The sequence below is a fragment of the Mobula hypostoma genome, chromosome 9 (genome assembly GCF_963921235.1).
Source record: "Mobula hypostoma chromosome 9, sMobHyp1.1, whole genome shotgun sequence".
NCBI lineage: Eukaryota > Metazoa > Chordata > Chondrichthyes > Myliobatiformes > Myliobatidae > Mobula > Mobula hypostoma.
In genome coordinates this window covers 108,701,663-108,725,179 of record NC_086105.1, presented here as the reverse complement: position 1 = coordinate 108,725,179, position 23,517 = coordinate 108,701,663, and the positions used below count along the sequence as shown (strand labels likewise).

At 41.6% G+C, this 23,517-nt stretch overlaps 1 protein-coding gene across 1 annotated transcript in view; it reads left to right on the top strand.

The window, feature by feature from the left end:
• Positions 1-23,517, top strand: part of syngr3a (synaptogyrin 3a) — a 72,025-nt gene that overhangs the window by 29,509 nt on the left and 18,999 nt on the right. The window contains exon 2 of the mRNA XM_063058863.1: positions 9,168-9,402. Within this exon, the coding sequence (XP_062914933.1) occupies positions 9,168-9,402 (235 nt within the window). The remainder of the gene's footprint in view (positions 1-9,167; positions 9,403-23,517) is intronic.

Sequence of the window (23,517 nt, the reverse complement as noted above, 5' to 3'; positions counted from 1 at the left end):
TGTATAAATGATGGTGGGGCTGGAAGGAAGGACTGTGGATTTATGGTAGGAAAAACAAAGTACAAACATTTCCTGTGCACTTGTATTCAACCAAATCTTCCTCATTTATTTGAGGATTTTGGTGCCTATGATCTACTGCTTTATTATTTAGCAGTCTACAAGAAACTCACAAGGCAGAGAGACTTGAAATTCTGAGTCAGAGACATAAATTCTGCAGATGCTGGAAATCTTGAGCAACACACAAAATGCTGGAGGAGCTCAGCAAATCAGGCAGCATCTATGGAGGGAAATGAAAAGTTGTGTCAGGCTGGATCTTGGCCTGAAATATCAGCTGTTTATTTCTCTCCATAGGTGACCTGCTGAGTCCCTCCTACATTTTGTGTGTGAAACTCCAAGTCCCCATTTTGGTGTTGGAGGTTTGGAAAACCATGTTGAAAGTTTGTCAGCATCACCCTTGTATTGTTTGTGCATGGCAATAGGTCTCAGACACTCCCTTAAATGTATTTTATTCATGAAGTGTTGGCGTGTGGCCAAGTGGTTAAGGCATCGGTCTAGTGATCTGAAGGTCGTGAGTTCGAGCCTCAGCTGAGGCAGTGTGTTGTGTCCTTGAGCAAGGCACTTAACCACACATTGCTCCTGTATGTTTATAGCCCAGCGGCGGCGGTTGGTGCAGTATGGACAAGACAAGACAAGCAACTTCCTCCCGGGAGGAGGGAGAACATAGCGGCATGACGGCAGCACACGTGGCCACTTCGGTGATGATATCTGTTATCTGTCAAGTAGGGGACCATGCACAATTCTGATTTGATGGAGACAGATGTGAGAGCATGGAAGAACATCTGGAAAACTTCTGAAATTCCTGCTTTGATGCCGCTGCAACTGTGTGGTAACCGGAATCTCCAGAGCTGAAGGCCCTGAAATCCTCGGCTTTGCGTGTTTCAGCAGCCGGGGAGAGGTCGAAGGCGCTCGGGAGGCTGTATCGGAGAGGCTGGTCGGAAGCTCAAAGGTTTCGGAAGGATGGACTCAGTGTCGGCTGTGGTTGGCTGCTTCCAAGTTGACAGTGCCTGGAGGTTTATGGCCGGGAGTTTCTCCCTTTTGCCGCCTGCTATCGGGGACTCTGGAGTCGATCGACTTGGAACTTTGAGACTTTTTTTTTACTGTGCCCATGGTCTGTTCTTCATCAAATTATGGTATTGCTTTGCACTGCTGTAACTATATGTTATAATTATGTGGTTCTGTCAGTGTTAGTCTTTGGTTTGTCCTGTTTTCTGTGATATCACTCCGGAGAAACATTGTATCATTTCTTAATGCATATATGCATTTCTAAATGATGATAGAGGAGGACTGAGTGTTCTCATAATCTTAAAAAAAACACTTCCAAAGTGAGAGGGCATCCTTGCAGTTGCTTCCTCTTCAAAGACTGTAGAAGTTTGATTCCAAATCCTGTGACAGCAAATATTCACATAAAGCAATCCTTAAATTGTTAACTAGACAATTCATTGTCCACAAATTGAAATTAACATGGAATACATGGTACATTCCCCATTTGGCTCAAAGTATTTGAGAAGCTTAAGTTGACTAATGTCATTCCTAATCTGGCCCTAACTGGTTATGATCTTCCAGGGGACTGCTGAATAGTAGTATTTGTGCTCTGCAGGTAACATACATTTGCACATTGGATAAACAAACTCCTCAGTGGTCATTCTGAAATGGTACTTGTTCCTCTGATATGAGATGCCTTCATCCATTGTGCCCTGTATAGTCCAGTGTGTGATGAGTGTCAAGTTATCATTGTCTACCATCATGTTTGGAGTTGGCCAATGTGAACTTGATCTGTATTTTGCCTCCATTTCTTAACCATGACACCTCAGCCATTGAATTTGCATTTCTACTTTTAGCTACTTCCAGTTGTCCATTTATCTTTCTCTACGTTTCTGATCCAGCAGTCTTATTGTTAGTAGTAGCTTCTGTTCCTCACGCAAGCCTCTGCAAACAATAGATTGCTGTTGGGTTGGGGCACTGTGAAAGGCTTAAGATGCTGTAACAAGAGTTTGAAAGTGATGAGCAACACCGACAAAATGCTGGAGGAACTCAGCAGGCCAGGCAGCATCTGTACAGTCGCCGTTTCGGGCCGAGACCCTTCGGCAGGACTGATTTTAAACTTCTTCAGGGTAGGCATCCCCAGAATAGTAATCAAATCACAAACAAGAGAAACTCTGCAGATGCTGCAAATCTGAGCAACACACACAAAATGCTGGAGGAACTCAGCAGGCCAGGCAGCATCTACGGGGGAAAAAAGTACGGTCGACATTTTGCGCTGAAACCCTTCGGCAGGACTCAAATGTGATGATTTAGTTAACCTCAGCAGTTCCTTGACCATTTCAACAATGTTCTCTTCCCTTCCATTACACTGTGGAAAGTGACATTATATGGATGATCAAGTTTGAGAAGGTCACTAAGCTGTTTATTGTGAATAATGACACTTCATTGGTGATCAATATCTCAGGGATGCCTCATCTGACAAACGGAGTCGTTTGTTACTCAAAGCTATTGCTGATTTTCCCCCTTCCCCACCCCCAAAAGTCTGTCTCCCAGAAAGTTGAAAAATGGTCAGTCTATCACCAAATACAATTTCTCATCCAGGTCTAACAGATCTTTCCCAGGGCAGTCTGAGAGGATGCATTTTTTTCTTTGGTACCTTTTGAGAGATCAGTAGCTCTTGTGTTTTTTGTGTATAGTTTCTGATCTTGCTTATCCCTGGCTGGTGGATGTTGTGTCTCATGCTGCAAACGCAAAACTCCCAGAAGAGCGGAGTTTTTTCTTTTGTAGCTTGGTTTAAAAATTACCCTTTGACTCTAAAGATGGTAATTCACAGGTTACCGCAAGTTTCTGGTTCCTCTCTCATGTGAGATGATGTTCCAGAACAGGTTCAACCCTCTGCTGTGCTACTTTCCACTCTGCCAGAATCAGTTACTTCAGGAAGTGCATAATTCTATTTGGCTGCCTCAAACTCCTACTTCAAAGTTCAAAGTAAAATCCTTTATCAGAGCGCATACATATCACCACATACAACCCTGAGATTCTTTTCTCAGTGGGGATACTTAGCAAATCTATAGAACAGTAACTATGAATATCAGGAACTGGATACTGTAAACAAACTGTGCAGATACAGATATAAATAACAAACATGAAATAACAATATCCGTAAATGAGCCTCTAAATGAGTGAAGTTATCCCCTTTTGTTCAAGAGCCTGATGGTTGAGGGGTAGTAACTGTTCTGGTGCGAGTCCTGAGGCATTTGTACCTTCTACCTGGTGGCAGCAGTGAGAAAAGGGCGTGGCCTGGATGGTGGGGGATCTTTGGATGCTACTTTTCTATGGCAATGTGATGTGCTCAATGGTTGGGTGGGGGTGTTGGGGGGGATTTACCCGTGATGTGCTGGGCCGAATCCACTACCTTTTGTAGGATTTTCTGCTCAAAAGCCACGGCGTTCCTATACCAGGCTGTAATGCAGCCAGTCAGCACACTTTCCACCACATGTGTACAGAAGTTTGCCAAAGTTTTTGATCAGATGTTGAATCTCCGCAGATTCCTGAGGAAGTAGAGGCGCTGTCATGCTTTCTTCACAGTTATATTTATATGATGGGTCATGTCAGGTCCTCTGAGATAGTGACACCCAAGAAATTAAAGTTACTGACACTCTCCACCTCTGATTACTGGCTCATGCACCTCTGGTGTCCCTGTCTTGAAGTCTACAATCAGTTCCTTGGTCTTAATGACATTGAAACATAGAAAACCTACAGCACAATACAGGCCCTTCAGCCCACAAAGCTCTGCCAAACATGTCCTTACCTTAGAAATTACCTAGGGTTACCCAGAGCCCTTTATTTTTCTGAGCTACATATATCTGTCCAAGAGTCTCTTAAAAGACCCTATTGTATTCGCCTCCACCACCGTCGCTGGCAGCCCATTCCACGCACTCACCACTCTCTGCATTTAAAAAAAAGCTTACCTCTGACATCTCCTCTGTACCTACTTCCAAGCACCTTAAAACTGTGCCCTCTTATGGCAGCCATTTCAGCCCTGGGAAAAAGCCTCTGCCTATCCACACGATCAATGCCTCTCATCATCTTATACACCTCTATCAGGTCACCTCTCATCCTCCGTCACTCTAAGGAGAAAAGGCCGAGTTCACTCAACCTATTTTCATAAGGCATGCTTCCCAATCCATGCAACATCCTTGTAAATCTCCTCTGCACCCTTTCTATGGTTTCCACATCCTTCCTGTAGTGAGGCGACCAAAACTGAGCACAGTTCTCCAAGTGGGGTCTGACCAGGGTCCCATATAGCTGCAGCATTACCTCTTGGCTCTTAAACTCAATCCCACAATTGATGAAGTCCAATGCACCGTATGCTTTCTTAACCAGAGTCGACTTGCGCAGCAGCTTTGAGTGTCCTATGGACTCGGACCCCAAGATCCCTCTGATCCTCCACATTGCCAAGAGTCTTAACATTGATACTATATTCTGCAATCATATTTGACCTACCAAAATGATCCACCATATTGAGTGAGAGGTTGTTGTTAGTACACCACTCAGCCAAGTTTTCAATCTCTCTGTATGCTAATTCATCACTCCTTTTGGATACAGCCCACAACAGTGGTGTCGTCAGCAAAATTGTATATGGTGTTGGAGCTGTACTAAAGCAGCATTCACACACACCATCCAAAATCCCAGACGAAGACCCCCACAAATGTGACCCTCTCACTGGGGCTGGTATACAGACTTGGCTGGTTGGCTGACCCTGCTAAGAGTTGTGTGACTCAGTGGTAAGTCGGCCACCTTTCATAAACAATATACGTCTAGTGTCAGTATGATTTGGGTTTCAACCAAACAAGAACATGATGTTCTGATTAAAGAAGCCTTGAATTGTATGGCAGGTTGAATTAATTTCAGAATGAAGCTCTGCTTATGAAGTACTATATGCCAAGATACACACAAAAACAGAAAATGCTAGAACTACTGAGCATTGGGCATGCAATATCTGTGGAAAGTGAAACGATTACTGTTACAGATCTGGGACCATTCATCAGTACAGGAAAAGAGAAAATCAGGCTAGTTTTCAGAAGAGGAGAAAGTGAGGGAAGAATGGGTTGAACAAAGGGAATATTTCTGAATGGGTATGACCATATGGCTACTAGGAACAGATAGTAGGCAGCACATTTTTGTTTTCATAACAAAGCTCATTCTGGACACAGTTTTTTTTTCACTCTACTGAGATTTGGCTGAACGTGGTCATTTACAGGTTATAGAGACTGCTCTTGATAGCTTCGTTAAAACTTCTTAAATCTAGACAAGTAGGTTTACTTGTGGTTGTCAATAGATTTCTCAACTCATACCTAACCTAATTGACATTTGGGATTCTCCATGATCCCTAGTATCACTTTTACTGTGTCTGTCCCTCCAACTCAATTTTAAAAATATTGAGAGTTGCTGGAACATAACCTTGGAGAGTGTACATCTGCTTGCTTCCTTTCATCAAGGGCTAAATGCTATTTGGATTCTAATTCCTTTTATAAATAAAACAAACATCTGCATGTTCAACTAGAAGTTGTGCAGTTGAAGGGATCCACTGTGTTGAAGCAGTCTTCATGATCCTGTCAGCCACACTGCTTTGCCAATTCCAAGAGTAGATTATTTTGTCACATTGAAACATACGCCTGTCTGGTTACCCGATATTCATTATCTTCCAAGAGCATCTGTTGGTATGCTTCAGTGTAGCCATGATATATATTGATAATGCAGTACTTTTTGGCTTTGCCTCCACTGTGTTGAAATAAATGGTTTGATTTGTAAGGACATTACATTTTTCTCCAGAGTCAAGTTGAAATATCTCTGGTTGCTTTTAAACCAATATCTTGGTGTAGGAATATTTAGTAGTTGCTCTTTTTTTGGACAACAGGTACAATGTTCTCAACTGTCTGTGAATCTGGCTCTGGCCAGTTCGTCCCATTCATCCATTGACTTGCACTTTGTCACATACCGCACTTCATCACATACCACAGTCCAAGTCACACACTTATTTTTCTATAAATGTGGTGTTTTATTTACAGCCATTTGTCTTGCTGTCCAACACATCTGCAATAATCTTCCATCTTGTCAGTGCTTTGTGACCACTCTCTCGCAGTTCACTAGACATGCATCTATTTGAAGTCCATACAGATTTTCTAGTCAGTAGTGCATACATTTAAGCAACACACACAAAATGATGGTGGAACGCAGCAGGCTAGGCAGCATCCATAGGAAGAAGCACAGTCGATGTTTCAGGCCAAGACCCTTTGTCAGGACTAATTGAAAGAAGAGATAGTCAGAGATTTGAGAGGGGGAGGGGGAGATCTGAAATGACAGGAGTGGGAGGGATAGAGCTAAGAGCTGGAAAGTTGATTGGCAAAAGGGATACGAGGCTGGAGAAGGGAGAGGATCATAGGGCAGGAGGCCTAGGGAGAAAGAAAGGGAGAGGGGAGCACCAGAGGAAGATGGAGAGCAGGCAAGGAGTAATTGAGAGGGACGGGGGGGGGAGGGAATAAATTTAATAAATAAGGGATGGGGTGAGAATGGGAGGAGGAGCATTAATGGAAGTTAGAAAAGTCAATATTCATGCCAACAGGTTGGAGGCTACCCAGACGGAATATAAGGTGTTGTTCCTCCAACCTGAGTGTGGCTTCATCTTTACAGTAGAGGAGGCCATGGATAGACATATCAGAATGGGAATGGGACGTGGAATTAAAATGTATGGCTACTGGGAGATCCTGCTTTCTCTGGCGGACAGAGCGTAGGTGTTCAGTGAAATGGTCTCCCAGTCTGCGTCGGGTCTCACCAGTACATAGAAGGCCGCACCGGGAGCACCGGACACAGTATATCACACCAGCCGACTCACAGATGAAGTGTCGCCTCACCTAGAAGGACTGTCTGGGGCCCTGAATGGTGGTGAGGGAGGAAGTGTAAGGGCATGTGTAGCACTTGTTCCACTTACAAGGATAAGTGCCAGGAGGGAGATCAGTTTATTTTTTAACGTAAATTTATACACTTTTTTGTTTTCAGGGTTAATACAGTTGCAGAACATAGTTGCCCCTCTAACCTCTGAAAAAGGGGTTCCCAACCAGAGGTTCACAGATTCCTTAATGGTATTGGTCTATGGCATGAAGGCTGGGAGCTGTTGCTCTAAAATATAAGAAATGGTTGGTAATTTAATCTGTCAACACATGTACTTTGTTGTTTGAATGCATTCCAGACAGCAGGCATTTTAGTAATTTCATCCCCAAACCCTGTTACCACATTTATCTGCCATCAGTCACATGAAACTTGCCTTTAGCAGAAGCTTTGACCAAGGACTGAACTTGTATGTGACACATTACAGTAAAAGGTGAAAAATCTGTCATGTGTTGGGAATATCCTGTAAATTTGAATGAATCAGCATAGAAACAGGACCCATTTCACTGTGCTCCTTGACTCTTTACAACGTTTTCTACTTATGAACAAAGGGTGTTTTGTCAGATGTACAGGTAAATCAACATAGATCTAGTCTTCGAGAAATTTTCTTTTAATTCTCCTGTTTACCATATGAAACAAAGTTGTATTAACTATTGAGATGATAAATTTCAAATATTTTCATATTTTTGAGTTAGATTTGATGCAGTTCACGAGTGATTTTTGAAAATGTTACTGAACAGTGAACTGCAGAATAGGTTTATTTGGAAAACAGAGCATATTCTAATTTACAAGAGGGCACTGCTTTCTGAGGAATCATAGAAGGAAAACAAATTGCTTAATATCTGTTTTGTGCTTCCTCTGTCTGAAGCACTCAGACAGTAGAAAAATAACAAAATCAGCGTGTGGAGGACCATAGGCAAGGCTTCGTGTTTCATTATTGGCATGAGTCATGCCTGATTCTGCAACCTTGTGATTCTCAAACCTAATTTATAGTTGAGTTTCAAAATAAAACTTATTTTCCCCCCACCACCCCCCCATCCTACTAATGTGATCTGTCCTTTAAAACCTTGTGAGAGGTAGTGGTTTACACTGTTAACTCCTCAACGTTTGGAATAAGCAGGCATTGTTCCAAAGCAACTTGGGCACTAGTGCTTCAACATGAAATATTTGTGTTCTAGTTGGGAATTGGTTTCCAAGTAAAATCAAACATCTTTTTCTCTCTCCACTAACTGCATCATGTTGTGTGACAGTAAAAGTTCAGCACGGACTAGAAGGGCCGAGATGGCCTGTTCCTGTGCTGTAATGGTTTTATGGTTATAGATTGAAAAATTGATCTAGTGTTTATTAGAAAATGTGACACTGGCTAACCCAGTATACTCAGGTCTAAAATAAGCAACCCAAGCCCTGCTTAATCTCAAGGTTTCAAAGAGTGCTTTGATGCAGTTTTGGTGTTTATTTTGAACTTCTGCGACAATAATGAGGCCTGGATCAGATGCCTTTAATCAGTAACTCACTTCAGAATCTGCGGGCTGTCACCTAGGATTTAGATGGTGAACAAAGACATTGTAGTTTGTAAATTTCCCAGGGTTCAGTCAATGTGGATCTACAAGGGTCTAGGCTTGTTAGGGTCACTAGGAAGAATTCCTGGAAGTTTGGTCATGAGGTATTCTAGATGTGTCTCATCTGACCACAGGATATGTGCCAATTTTATTACGTCACTTCCTTTAACTCTGCTTTGAAATCTGTTTTGGGTGAACAACGCAAAGCTAGAGAGCTGAAGAGATTTGAACAGGATAAGATTAGAAAGCTCAGTGCTTTGGAAGCAACTGGCAGCATACTCTGCTGATTTCTGCTCAGAACCAACATTGCCTGTGTCAGACTCAATAAAGGTGTGGGGGGGGGGTCATAAAATGATATTCACTATAGCCTGGGAGAAGGTCCTTCCGAGTTCCTTGCTCCTCTAAACACACTTCATTGAATATTCAGCTTGGCTACGGATAAATTGAAGTGGCATAAGTGCATTTTATTGATCCTTATTCTCAAAATTTGTACCATGAAGTATCTGGGTTTCTAGGACTTCCTTCCTGGTGACCTTTTTTGATTAGAACTGTTAGTGTTGTTGATGTGCAAAGCTTTAACTCTTCACATTCTCACGTCTTCATTTTTTTTTCCTGCAGGTTTTCTCCATTGTTGTATTTGCTTCTATTGTGAATGAAGGCTACGTCAATAAAGGTGACAATCAACTTCACTGTGTCTACAATAAAAATGACAGCGCCTGCAACTATGGCATTGCAATTGGGATCATGGCCTTCTTCATATGCATCCTGTACCTCACCCTGGATTTCTACTTCCCACAGATGAGCAGTGTAAAGGACAGGAAACACATTGTAATGGGAGATCTGGGAATTTCAGGTAGATATACTTAGTGTCGCAAAGGAGACGGACTTCTACTTCTAAATGTAAAGTTATAAGCAATTCCTTATGTTCAGTTACATTTCTTAAACAAAGTTTTGTTATTTTGCTGTTATTGATTGTCCACAGACAGTGGAAAGTGGAAAACTTTCACCAAAATAACTAAGATTTTAAAATATTCACAATTGATTACAAACCTTGAACTTGTTTATAAAAATCTCATCTGATAAAGGTGTACTGGATTTCGGGTTTGGAGATGTAGAGTTTCCCCTTGTGCCACATGGATGTTCTGAGCAAAAAGAAGCTGACCGGTTTTTGTTTTTATGACATGTAACACAGGGAATGGTTAATTTCAACAGCTTTGAGTTCGAATCTCATCATGTCAAGTTGTGAAATGGAATTCAATAAATCTAATATCTTGTAGGTTGTCATCAAAACTCATTTCCAAATTGTCACAACAATCCTACTCATTCACTGGGATTCTTAGGCAAAAGATGTACATCATTGTCACTTGGTATGGAATATATTTAGCACAAATCTGGTAGCAATGAATGACATTTAATATGTACTAAAGTGACCTAGTAACTGTTATGAATATACTCAGGGATAGTTTCTGCAGCCCCTTTGGGTGGAGAATTGCAAAGATTCACCATCCACTTGAAGAAATATCTTCTCATTTTTGTCATGAATGGTCTTACTTCAGACCAAATCCTGGGCATACTAGCCAGTGGAAACACCATTCCGTTATCTTTACCATGTCAAACCCTGGAAGAATTTGTGCCGTTAAGACTCCCTATCATTTTCCTAAATGCAAAAGAACTTGAGTCCCATTCTAATCGATTTCTCTTTAAGTGACAAATTTCCCATTTGGACTAAGTTTGATGAATCCCCACTGCAGTCCCTCTGTTTTTCCTTGGGTGAGGAGGCCACATGTGTTCACAGTAGTTCAAATGTATTCTCACTAGGACCCTACAAAGTTCACCTTGATTTGTTTTAATCCTTTCCATGAATTATACTAAATCTAATGGAACTATGATCACCATTATAAAATTACTCTGGACTGGTACCCCATGCTGAATTTCAGAATCCACATATTCCGTGTTATTGAATTCACTATTATGATTTTTTTTAAATGAAAGAATTCCTGTAGATATTTTAAGAATTTTGTCTTCTATACTTTTCACAGTACTTCTATTCATGAATAATAGGGTATCTAAAATCTACTGGATTTTGGCTTTTGCATTTGGACAGATTTGCATATTGTATATTTACACTTCTGCCGCCTTCTGACTTTTTGTGTGGGTCGTTGTTGCAAAATCACTCGTGTGATTGCTCCTTTTCGCTCTACCACTTCTGTTGATCCTCATTTTCTTTTTTGACGTGTGCATGTGAGTCTGTGCTTGTGCGTTTGCGTGTCTGTGATGATGTAAAAGCCATGAAAAAGACAAGGCGCGGAGCGAGAGAGAGACTGTGTGGCCCGCCTCTCCTCACACAGACATTTTTTGCAGTATTTCCCCTTTATTTTTACAAGGTCAAGTTGCGATCTCAACACTCAACCTAGCACAGATGGAAAGCGTACTCTGGAGCGGACCCGACTAGTTTCGAACCTGGGAACCTCCGTTCTTGGGTTCGGCACCGATGTCATTGTGCCACCAGCCTCATATTTTCATTTTAAAAAAATACATTTTTTCAAGTATACCAACGTCCACCGCATTTCTTTTTAGATCTGCTCTCTGTATCAGTTCAAAAGTCATGAATGTTCTCTTCAAAGTCCAGCGGGTTTTAGAAATGGCTATAAAATTTATGTTTCAGTTATTCTCATTTATTCCAATCACTGTTGAACCAATGAAGTAATTTTGAATTGAGATTACTATTCATAGGGAAACACAGCAGCCAGCTTGTGTATATTAATAATACAGATACATTAATGGATATTACTAGATCTCCCTTGATGTTAATTCAGAGACAAACATTGGCCAAGATACCTGGGATATTTCCCTAGTTTGTTTCAAAATACAACCAAGGTATCTTTTACGTGAACTTGAAGATAAAATGGGGGTTTAAAGGTTAATGTAGAACCTAATAAAGGTCTATAGGTTTCAACGAAGCAGACACAGAATCTTTCCTGTTTGAAAGAGCAAAGTTAAAGAAACTGTCAATGTAAGCTAGCCACCTACAAACTAGAGGAGGATTCTGAAGAGTTCTTGTTATCTAGGATGGGCTGCCATGGTAATGGTGGTGGAGACTGATGTAGACATTCTTAACATGAACATAGAGTACAGCACAGGAACAGGCCTGTTAGCCCACAGTGTTGGTCCAAATCAGTAATTAAGTGCCCAACTTAATCAATTCCTTCAGCTTTCACAATGTTTACTTCCTTCCATTCTCTTGCGTCTCCGTGTGCCATTCTAAGAGCCTTTTGAACCCCTCTATTGTATTTGCCTCCACCACTCCATGCAACACATTCCAGGTACCTACCACACGCAGTGCAGGAAAAAATCTTGCCCACACTTCTCCTTTGAACTTGCCTCTTCTCAGATTAAACGCGTCTCCTCTGGTATTAGACATTTCAAGCCTAGGAGAAAGATCCCGGCTGCCTACTCTATCAATGCCTCTCAATCTTATGAACCTTCATCAGATCTCCCCTCAACTTCTGCTGCTGCAGAGAAAACAACCCAGGTTTGGCCCATCTCTCCTTGTAGCACAAGCCCTCTAATCCAGGCAGCATCTTGGTAAACCTCTTTTGCACCTTCTCCAAAGCCTCAACCTCCTTCATATAACGGGGCAACCAGAGATTAAAGCAGTTATCCAGATGTAGTATAACTAGAATTTTACTAGAGTGCTACGTAACTCCTGTACTCTCGAGCTCATTTCCTTGACTAATCAAGGCAAGCATGCCACATGCCTTCCTTACCACCCCAACAGCCTTCGTAGCCACTTGATGGACTTGGGGCCCCAAGATCTGTGAGCACATCAACACTATTGAGTCTTGTCATTATCAGTGTACTGTCCCTTTACATTCGATCTTTCAAAATGCAATACTTCACACTTGGTCGGGTTAAACTCGTTATGTCGTTTCTCTGCCCGTATCTCCAGCTGATCCATATCTCGCTGCCTCTTTTGTCGGTCTTCTATGCTAACCACGATGCCAATATTTGTATTGTGTGCAAATCTACTAACCTACTTAAGTTACAAGCAGCAGAGGTCTTGGTACAAATCCCTGCACAACAGCACCAGTCACAGACTTCCAGCCAGAATAAATGCCATCAACTACTATCCTTCGTCTTCAATGAACAAGCCAATTCTAAATCCAAATTGCCAATTCACCGTGCACCCCATGCATCTTAATCTTCTGGATGTATCTCCCATAAGTGAGCTTAGTAAGTACCTTACTAAAATCCATGTAGACAACATCCACAGCTCTACTTCCATCAATCATCTTCATCTCCCAAAAACACTCCATCATTATTAAGATAAGACTTGCTCCATGCAGAGCCATGCTGCTTGTCCCCAAGAGGCCACGGTTTTCCAAATATTCTTAGGATAAATCATATCCCTAAGAATCTTTTGTAGTAACATTCCTACCTCAGATGTGACATTGGTCTATAGTTTCTCGCATTATCCTTATTTTTCTTGGATATTGGAACAGAATTAGCTGCTTGCCAGTGCTCCATGCTAGATATGACATAAAGATGTTGGTCAAGTGCCAGCAATCTTTCTCTTGTCTCTCTCTCGTCTCTCTCAGTGAGCTGGAATATATCACGTCAAACCCGGGGGACTTACTATTTTGAGACACACAACACCACTACTTTATCTTGAAATGCCCTAGCAAATTAAAATGCTTCACACTAATCACTCTATCCTTTTCATCTTTCTCCTTGGTAAATACTGATGCAAAGTACTCATTTATAACCTCACCCATATTTTTTTTTTGCTTCCAAGCATATGTTCCCTGCTTTATCCTTGAGTTGTCCTACCTGGACCTAGTTATTCTCCTGGTCTTGATATACTAGAGCATACCTTGGGATTTTTAAGATCCACCTTGGTAAGGACTTCTCATGGCTCCTCCTGGCTCAGCTAATTCCTTTCTTGAATTTTTTTTGCTGTTTTATAATTCTGAAGAGCTCTGTTTGATCTTGGCTTCCTAAACCTTCCTTTACTACTTGACTAAATTCACCACCTCTTGACATCCAAAGTTCTCTTACCTTGCCATCCTTGTCCTCTCTTACTGGAACACAAACTGTACTCTGTACAGTTGATATTTAACCACCCTCAACATGACAGATGTGGACTTGCCCCAAATTGTACTTATCCTTTTCTATGGCTATTTTAAAACAGATTTCTGATCACTGTTCAATTACTGTTCTCCCATGAAAAGTCAGTCACCTGGCTAGGCTCATTACCTAACGCCAGCTCCAGTTTAGCCCTGCTCTTGCTGGGCATATACATATTGATTTAAGAAACCCTCTTGGATGCACCTAACAAACTCTGCCACATCTATACCTCTTGCACTAAGGAGATCCCAGTTTATATTAGGGAAGTTGAAGTCACCCCCAACAAAAGCCTTGATTTTAGACCTTTCCCTAACTGGCCTGAATATTTGTTGCTCACTGTCCCAGTGGCTATTGGAGGTTCTATAATATAATCCTATTGAATGATTGTATCTTTTGTAATTTTGAGTTCTACCCATATAGACTTGGTGGATGTGTCCTCCATTTTGGCCCTCTGAGTACAAGTATGATCCTGATTAATAGTTGAACTTCCCCCTTCCACCCACCACCTCTTTTACCTCCTCTAAAACATTGAAATCCTGGAATATTAAGCACCCATTCCTGTTCCCCTCTCAACCAGGCCACAATCAGACTAAACCAAACATTTAGGAAGATGTAAACAGAACACATTGAATGGTAAATCTAAGCTGAAGATATTGACTGTTAAGTAAAATTTAGTAGTGCTACATATTTTGGATTTCAGGTTTAGATTTATCAGATGTACATTGAAACATACAGTGAAATGTGTCATTTGCATTAACAACCAACATCTGCTGCAGCAGCCTGCAAGTGTGCTGCACATTCTGGTACCAACAAAGCATGCCCACAATGCTCGACAGAATAGAACATACCAAACACCAACAGCACAATGAGCCCCATCCCTTCCTCCTTCCCTCACACACACGTACAGTCCTCTAACCCCAGGGCAGGCAGTCCTCTTTCGCTCCAGTGGGCTGATGGATTCCCTGACACTGGGCCCCGACTTCTCCAGTGGACTCACAATCTTTGACCTGGGCTGTGGCCAAGTAACGCGTTGTGCTGAAATTAAAAATAAAAGATTTTGTATTTGACCTGAGCTATGACTAAGCTGATTGAGCCACAATCAATCTGATAGGCACCTGACCTCTTCGATTCTTCTGATTGCTGCTTAAACCCTTCACTTCCACTTTAGTAGTTGTATAATATATTGCAGCTATTATTCTACAAATGTAATGTTAAAGTGCACCCTCCCAATATTCGTTTTGTTAGTTGAAGGCCTCTGGTAGTGGAGGGTGGGCATTTCAACAATCAAATTTAAATTAACCATCTGGACAATGAGGGAAATTTGGAAGTAGACTATATATATCGAAAAGTCATCTTAAAACCTGACTAATACTTGTGTCCAGGGCATGATGGCAGCCTGAATGTTGGGGTGTCCACTATGTAGGGTGCTGAGAATTAACAATGAATTGAAGCTTTCTGTTGTAGCAAGCAGTCATGGTAGCGTAGTGGTTAGCAACACGCTTTACACTACAGGCGACCCAGGTTCAGTTCCCACCACTGCCTGTAAGGAGTTTTTACGTTCTCCCTGAGAAAACCGACTGGGTTTCCTCCTGGTGCTCCAGTTTCTTCCCACAGTCCAAAAATGTACTGTTTGGTAGGTTAACTGGTCATTGTTCTGTGATTAAGCATGGATCAAATTGGGAGGATTACTGGTTGGTGTGGCTCGAAGGGCCTATTCTGTGCTGTATCTAATAGGTAAATTGTTAAAGGAAGTTTACAGCGTTCTTATCACGACCACATAAGTAAACCTTTAGACTCTTTGGATCAAACCCTCATTCAATGAGATCACAGCGGATTCCCTTCCCTTGGTGAGGGGATTACTGTAGCCAAGTGTCGCAATGGCAAGAGAGATCAGCAATGATCTTACTGAATGCAAGAGCAGGCCCATGAGATGAAATGATCTTCTGCTTGTCATTCTTACATTCATGATTTTAATATCTCACACTTCATCCTGTATCATTGTCGTCTATCCACTTCAGCCAAAAGTTTACACAACTAGCCTTCTGTAAACATCAGCATTTTTCTATACTGTTCTTTCTATATGAACATACATTTTGAAAGTATCGTATAATTTCATAACTGAGCAGGTAGAAGTATTCAGGACAGAAATATCTAACTGTTTAAGTGTTACTAATTCTCATTTTCTTTCATTTTAATGTGAGACCAATGAATGTATAATTATTTTGCAGTTTAATTTTTATGATCCACAACACTACTAAGTAACAATCAAGGTACCCAAGGAACTACAGATTCTACAGAATTTATTGCAGTAAATAAAAAGGAATATTTTTATTGTCTCAAAAGTTCTGCTCCAAGTCTTGGTGAGTTGGCACAAGGTTTCCAACTGATTATAGATGTGGGCTGGATCTGTATCACAGTGAGTCAATGGCTGCATGGTGTGGTGGGCGGGGGGGGGGGGGAATACTGTGATGCCAATAGAATCATGATTAAGTATGATATCATACACATTTGCTTTTACACATATATTTAAAAAAAATATTGCTTGCACAGTCTCAAATTTAGAGAGTGTGATCAAGCTTAAAAGATGAAAAGCTTTCTTGCATAAATTCCAAATTTAAAAAAACTACACTAACATACAAAAATATCATGCTGCCAGTCAGGCATGTTCAAGCTCATACCATTTACTTTGACCTGCTGCTGCCTGTAGTCCCTTTTATCCAGCCTTGGACAGTATAGACTGTACTTAGCAATACACCCAGCATCTTTTTTTTGCTTTTTCTGGTCTCGTTTGCTATTTTCTAGAGAATTCCACATTCTATGGTAAGTTAGTGTTAAGCATCATAAAGAAATTGTGGGTCCAGATTCCTTTAATTCTAGCTTTGGTTCAAGTTGGGATTGATATTACAGTCATAGTTTTTAATTTCCCACTTAATGGGAATAATAATTCAGTAGGATACCCTTTTCCATATTGTATTTGCAATTAAATTATTAGCAAAACATTATGCATTCATTTAATTTCTCCAGATAAGGAGGCAATGCTGGTGATATTACAGAAGTTGCTACTTGGATTAGTCAGGGTACAGTATTCTTTCTTACAGCTCAAGATTGAAGGTATAGGTGATCAGATGTTTGCCATAGGGTCAGAGTCTGACCATGTGATTCAGAAAGGATGTACATTTGATTTTAATTGCGAGTGCACTAGCTCATTACAACTACTTGTCAGTAGAAGTGGCTCAACCTTCTGCATTTCAGCCAGAATTCCATGTACAGTTGGAAGTATGGCTGTACTTGCAATTAGGAGTGGCCCCCAAGACCAGACTGAGTGCTGATATGCTGAGAAAGGGCTTGTGTGAAAGGTACTGAACGATTGTCATAATGCACAGAAATATATACAAGGCAGGTATCAATGCACAAAGGAAGTGAAAGAAATTTCTGGAAGAGATGCAATTCTGAAAGAGGCTGGATGGGCTGTGGTCTATAGTCATTTCTTGCATGCTCAAATCCAATTTATCTGTCAGTAATTTTAATGTCCTAAAGGCTTTGGCATATATTTACAACCACCAACTATTCAGAGTTACGCAATCTTATTTTATTTCGTTGTCTTTTAAGTTAGATTGTTTAATAATTATTGCTAATATTTGAATGGCTTCGGCCCATAATGTTGACTCTCTATTCCTTTCCATAGATTCTGCCTGACCTATTGCATTCCTCCAGTGTTTTGCGAGTGTTATTCTGGATTTCTAGCATCTGCAGAATCTCTTCCATTTATTTAAAGGGAAATTTTGTGTTAATTAGCTTTGACACAGAAATAACAAATTCATTTTGAGATGTGGAACGGCCATTTATTATAAACCATGACAAATGCATGTAATTGAAGGATGTTATTTAGAACATCGATAAACTAAACCAAAAGCAGTTCATAAATCATTTGAATATTAGAGGAGAAATGTGAAATAGTGTATGATTTTTACTAAGTGTTAACTGAATAATATTTCAAAAAACAGGAGATTCTGCTGATGCTGAAAATCTTGAACAACAAAAACAAAATCCTGTCCAGTATTTTTCTGTGTGTTGATAATACTTCAAAATGGCTTTTGTAATGTTTAGTTGTTTTATAAGGAATAGTGCTATAAATTAATTACAAATAATGTCTTTTAATGGAAATGCAAATTAATCTTAAAATGATGATCATGTATGTTTTAAAAAAAAAATTTGGTGTGGAATTTCCCAATTACTAGTATACCATCTGTACTTGCCACTGACCTTTATATTGTCTGCACGTGGCTTCTGTGCGTCCCTCTACTTAAGAATTTCCTTCCTGAAGCCTCTTCAGCAGAACTCTGCTGATGTCACTGCTAACACGTAGCAGGGCCATACGGGGAAAAAGTTCCTTCCACGTAATACTGGCAACTAAGAAATGCCCCTTGAATTAGGCAGTAAACTGTCTGAAATCATTTTTTGTCTCCCCATTTTTCAGAAATATTAACAATTATTTAAATCAGTTAAACATTAAAACATTATTTGTTTAAAACTTCTAAGCTATTAAAAATGAACTCGATTGAATTATTAGCATTGCGTTATGCTTTAAAATGTGATTTTTAAAAAATTCTGTCTGGATTTGAATTTCAAATATTATACAATCACACTCAACGTGTACTGAAAATAAACTTGCAAATGATTCAGTCTTCATTTGCACAGGATTTACAGAATCAACAGCTATATTTTTAGAAAGCTGTTTTGTGAAGTAATAGTCTGTCCTGTCAGGTTCTTGTTTGATGTGGATACCACACATTTATTGCAGGGAGCAAGAATTTGCTTCTTGGCCATTTTTTCCAATGTTCCCATGTGTTGCTAGGGTGTGAAACTGAAGTGAGAAGATAAGGAAATGTTTTTGAGGTTTGCTGGAGCAGAGTTGGATGAGGACAATGTACAACATTAATGTCAATGTGGACTAATGCCGAGAGGCTTTTTTCTGTGCTGTGCACAATTTGTAATGATGTATCTTCAATATAAATGGAGTACTTTGAAAGAAAATATGTTCCAACAAAGGAAATCAATTCTTATGGTTTCCATATTATAGAATACAAATCCTGTCACATTCTACAATATGCTTCTGTAACCTGAAAATAAAACCAAGGTGCTGTGCTTAAGACTACAGATTTGGCAGGTGTAATTTTGAACTAATAAACGGGGATTTCTATAATTAGTATTTAATGTTCATTTGTGTAGATCTTGCTACAAATGGTTGCTCAAGCATGTACTTATGGGGTAGAGTGGACGCAGTGAGCAGAGCAGGAAGGAGCTGAATGCAGTTGGCAAATACACTAATGATAAAAGACATGATGAGCTTTATTGGTCAGATATATAAAAGTCAGAATTTACAATGAAATGCGTTGTTTTCATGAATAACCTGTGCAGAGGATGTGCAAGCATTGCCTCGTCTCCGTCACCAGCATGGCATGTCCCCAACTCGCTAAACCTAATCTGTAGATCTGTGATGTGGGAGGGAATTGGAGCACCCTAGAGGAAATGCACGCAGTCACAGGGAGAACAGACAAACTCCTTACAGGCAGCGGCGGGAATTCGGATCACTGGTGTTGTAAAATGTTATGCTAACGGCTGAGTGCTGTGCCACCGAATGAGCTAAGAGGAGTACCACAAACTCTAAAGTAGGGTTTGAAAAGAGTGGAGGCCAAACGGGACTATAACAAAGACCTGTACCTTGCACATAGCTATGATTTGTTCATGTTAACTGTTCTACCTTCTAAGATTTTCACTTCCTTCTATGCAAACTGTCATTTAATGTGCTTCCTTAATTTGGAACCAAACAAGCATGAAGTGAAAAGTTCCCATTCTAGTATCTCTGTATAATGATCACTATCATTTAAAAATCAAAACTGGTTTAACTAGGTATCAGAAGAGCCAGTACAATTAACAGCAGCTTTATTCACAATGTCAGTAAGGTTGATTATATTTGGTAAGTGCTGCAAAAATGTGTCCCTTGGCATCAAAAAGAGAGGTTTATTTGGCTATTAGCAGTGGGAAGGAGACAGAGAAGACAATAAATTAGTTTCATAAACATGAGATTCTGGAGGTGCTGAAAATGCAGAGACCCCCCACACCCCCCACAGGAACTCTTCAGGTCAGACAGCATCTATGGAAGTGAATAAACAGTCGACGTTTCGGGCCAAGACCCTTCTTCAGGACAGGAAAGGAAGGGGGAAGATGCTGGAATAAGGTGGGGGGGAGGGGAAGGAGGACAAGCTAGAAGGTGATTGGTGAAGCAAGGTGTATGGGGGAAGGGGGATGAAGTAAGAAGCTTGGAGGTGATGGGTGGAAAAGACAAAAGTATGGACAAGAAGGAATCTGATAGGAAAGGGCAGTAGACTTTGGGTGGAAGGGGCAGGGGCAATGGGTGGTGACGGGCAAGTGAAGAGAAGAGGTAAGAGGCTGGAGTGGGGAATTGAAGAGAAGAGGAGGGGATTTTTTTTTTTTTTTTGGTGAAATCTATGCTCATGCCATCAGTTTGGAGACTACCTAGGTGGAGTATGAGGTGTTGTTCCTCCATACTGAGAGTGACTTCATCATGTCAGAAGAGGAAGCCATAGGCCAACATGTCAGGACGGGAAAGGGAATAGGAACGAAAATGGTTGGCCACTTTTTGCGTTTGGAACGGAGGTGCTCGACAAAGTGGACCTTAACCTACGTTGGGTCTCACCATTGTAGAGGAGGCCACATTGGGAGCACTGGATCTAGGAGATGATCCCCAACAGATTCACAGGTGAAGTGTTTCCTCACCTTGAAGGACTATTTAGGGCCTTGAAAGGAGGTGAATGGGCAGGTGTGGCATTTCTGCCCCTTGCAGGGTTAAGTGTCAGGAGAGAGATTAGTGGGGAGGTAGGAATAGACAAAGGAATCACGGAGGGAGTGATCCCTGTAGAAAGTGGGGTTGGGGGGTGGGGTAAGGATGCATTTGGTGGTGGAGTCCTGTTGAAGAGAACAGAAATTGCAGAGACTGATGTGTTGGATGTGGAGGCTCATGGGAGGACAAGTGGAACTCCATCCCTGTTAAGGCAGTGGGAATATGGGTTGAGTGAGGATGTCCAGGAAATGGAGGAGGTGTGGGTGAGGACACCATCAAAGATGGAGGAAGGGAAAACCAGCTCTTTGAAGGAGGAGGACATCTGATGTCCTGGAAAGGAGAACTTCAGTCCAGAACAGGTGCAGTGGAGCCAAAGGAATGGGGAAAAGGGAATGGCTTTTTTACAGGAGAGAGGGTGTGAAGAGGTACAGTCAAGGTAACCATGCAAATTGGTAGGTTTATAAAAGATCTCATGGACATTTTCTGTCCAGAGAGGTGGTGGGGGCGGGGGGGGGGGGAGAGAGAGATATTGGGAAAGTGGAGAGAGTTGTCAGAAATGGAACAAGTGAATTTCAGGGCAGGGTGGAAGTTGATTCAAAGTTGGTGAAATTGACGAGCTCTCCATGGGTGCATGAAGTTTCACTAATTTAGTCATCAATGGATTACTGAAAGAGCTACATTGCCGAAAGAGGCAGTTATCCCTGCAAGTAGGCAAACTGCTATACTTGCCCCCATTCACCTCCACTCAGGGCCCCAAACATTCCTTAGAGGTGAGGCAATACTTCACATGTGTATCTGCTGGGGTCTTCTACTGTATCCGGTGCTCCAGATGCAGCTGCCATTACATTAGTGAGACCCAATGTGGATTGGGGTCCACTTTGTCAGGCACCTCTGTTCTGTCTGCAAAAAGCAGGATTTCCTGGTGACCAGCCATTTTAATCCCTATCCCTGTTTCCAATCTGGCATGTTGGTCTGTGCCGCCTCCTCTGCCACCATGAGGTCACTCTCAAGCTGAAGGAACAACACCTCTGGAGCGAGAGGAGGTTACTCACAGGTCCTTGAATGAGATTTAAAAGGGAGCATTCTCAGCCTTTCCAGTGGACCAATCAAATAACGATTCATTAGTAAGGGCAAATAAAAAAATAAGGCAAGGGCAAGTGGAGCAGCCACTGTTGGAGTGGACCAGTGTTAGACTGGAGAGGCTTTGGCGAGAACAGGTGTATCTACTAAGGTTATTCTTCATTCTTGATCTGTTTGTACATAGAGCAGTGAGAATGGCTTCAGGGGCTGTGTTGTGTTCTTTGTGTGAGATGTGGGAATTCTGGTAATCCAGTCTCCCGGATAACCGAGCTGCAGCTTCTCTGAGAACATGTTAAGGAACTGGAGCTGCAGCTCGATGACCTTTGGCTCCCACAGGAAACAGAGGAAATGATAGAGGTCATCACCCCTAAGATGCAGAAGGCAGGTATCTGGGTGACGGTCAGGAGAGGAAAAGGAAATGGTCAGCTAGTACAGAGTGCACCTGTGGCTGTTCCCCTCAATAGTAAGTATACTGTTTTAGATACTGTTGAGTGGGGGGGGGATGATCTACTGGGGAGGGGAAGCTCTGGTATGGAGTCTGGCACTTGTAGCTTAGATGGGAAGAGGAGAGAGGAGGACTGCACTAGTGATAGAGGATTCCTTACTGAGAGAAGTAGACATGAGATTCTGTGGGTGTGATAGAGGCACCCGGATGGTGTGTTGCCTCCCAGGTGTCAGGGTCAGAGATATCTTGGATCAGGTCCACAGCACTCTAAAGGGGGAGGGTGAGCAGCCAGAAGTCTTGGTACACATTGGCACCAACAACATGGATAGGAAAAGGGAGGTGGTCCTGAAGAGAGAACTTGGGGAGCTAGGTAGAAAGCTGAAAAGCAGGACCTCCAGGGTAGTAATCTCTGGATTGCTGTCTATGCCATATTCTCTGAGGGTAAGAATAGGATGATTTGGCAGGTGAATACATGGCTGAGGAATTGGTATACGGGGACAGGATTTCAGATGTCTGGATCATTGGGATTTCTTCTGGGAAAGGTATGACCTGTACAGAAGGGAGAGACAGGGTACACCTGAATGCGAGGGGTTCAAGATTCTTGCAGGCAGGTTTGCTGGAACTGTTGGGGAGGGTTTAAAGTAATTCAGTAATGGGATAAGAAACTGAGTAATAGGCCTGAGGAAGAGGCAGTTAGTATACAAGCAGAGGTGGTGTGTAGTGAGACTGTCGGCAAGTACAGGCAGATGACAGGAAAAAATTGGAGTCATGGGTGAGTTGCATTATAACGGGGACAAAATCGAAAAGGGTGGTGAATACAGGGCTGAAGATGTATTTGAATGAATGCAGCGCAAGGCAGATGATCTTGTAGCACAGTTGGAGATGGGCAGGTATGAGGATATTGGCATTAGTGAGTTGTGGCTGAAAGAAAATTATAGATTGGAGCTTAACATCCATGGATACACATTGAAAGAACAAGCAGGTAGACGGGAGTGTTGTGGCTCTGCTGGTTAAAAAATCAAATCAAATAAAAAATCCTTAGAAAGAGATGTCATTAGAAATGAAGATATAGAATAATTGTTGGTAGAGTTAAGTTACTGCAAGGGGATGGGGGTGGGGGGTGAACCCTGATGGGAGTTGTAATACAGGCCTCTAAACAGCAGCCAGGATGTGGGCTACAAATTACAAAGGGAGATGGAAAATGCTTGCCAAAAGGGCAATGTTGTGATAGTCAAGGAGGATTTCAGTATGCAGCTAGTTGGGGAAAATCAGGTTGGTATTGATTTTAGATCCCAAGAGAATTTATAGAAAGCCTATAAGATGGCTTTTTAGAGCAGCTTGTTGTTGAGTCCATTAGGGGATCAGCTATTCTGGATTGGGTGTTGTGTAATGAACTGGATTTGATTAGGGAGCTTGAGATAAAGGAGTCCTTAGGAGCCAGTGATCATCGTATG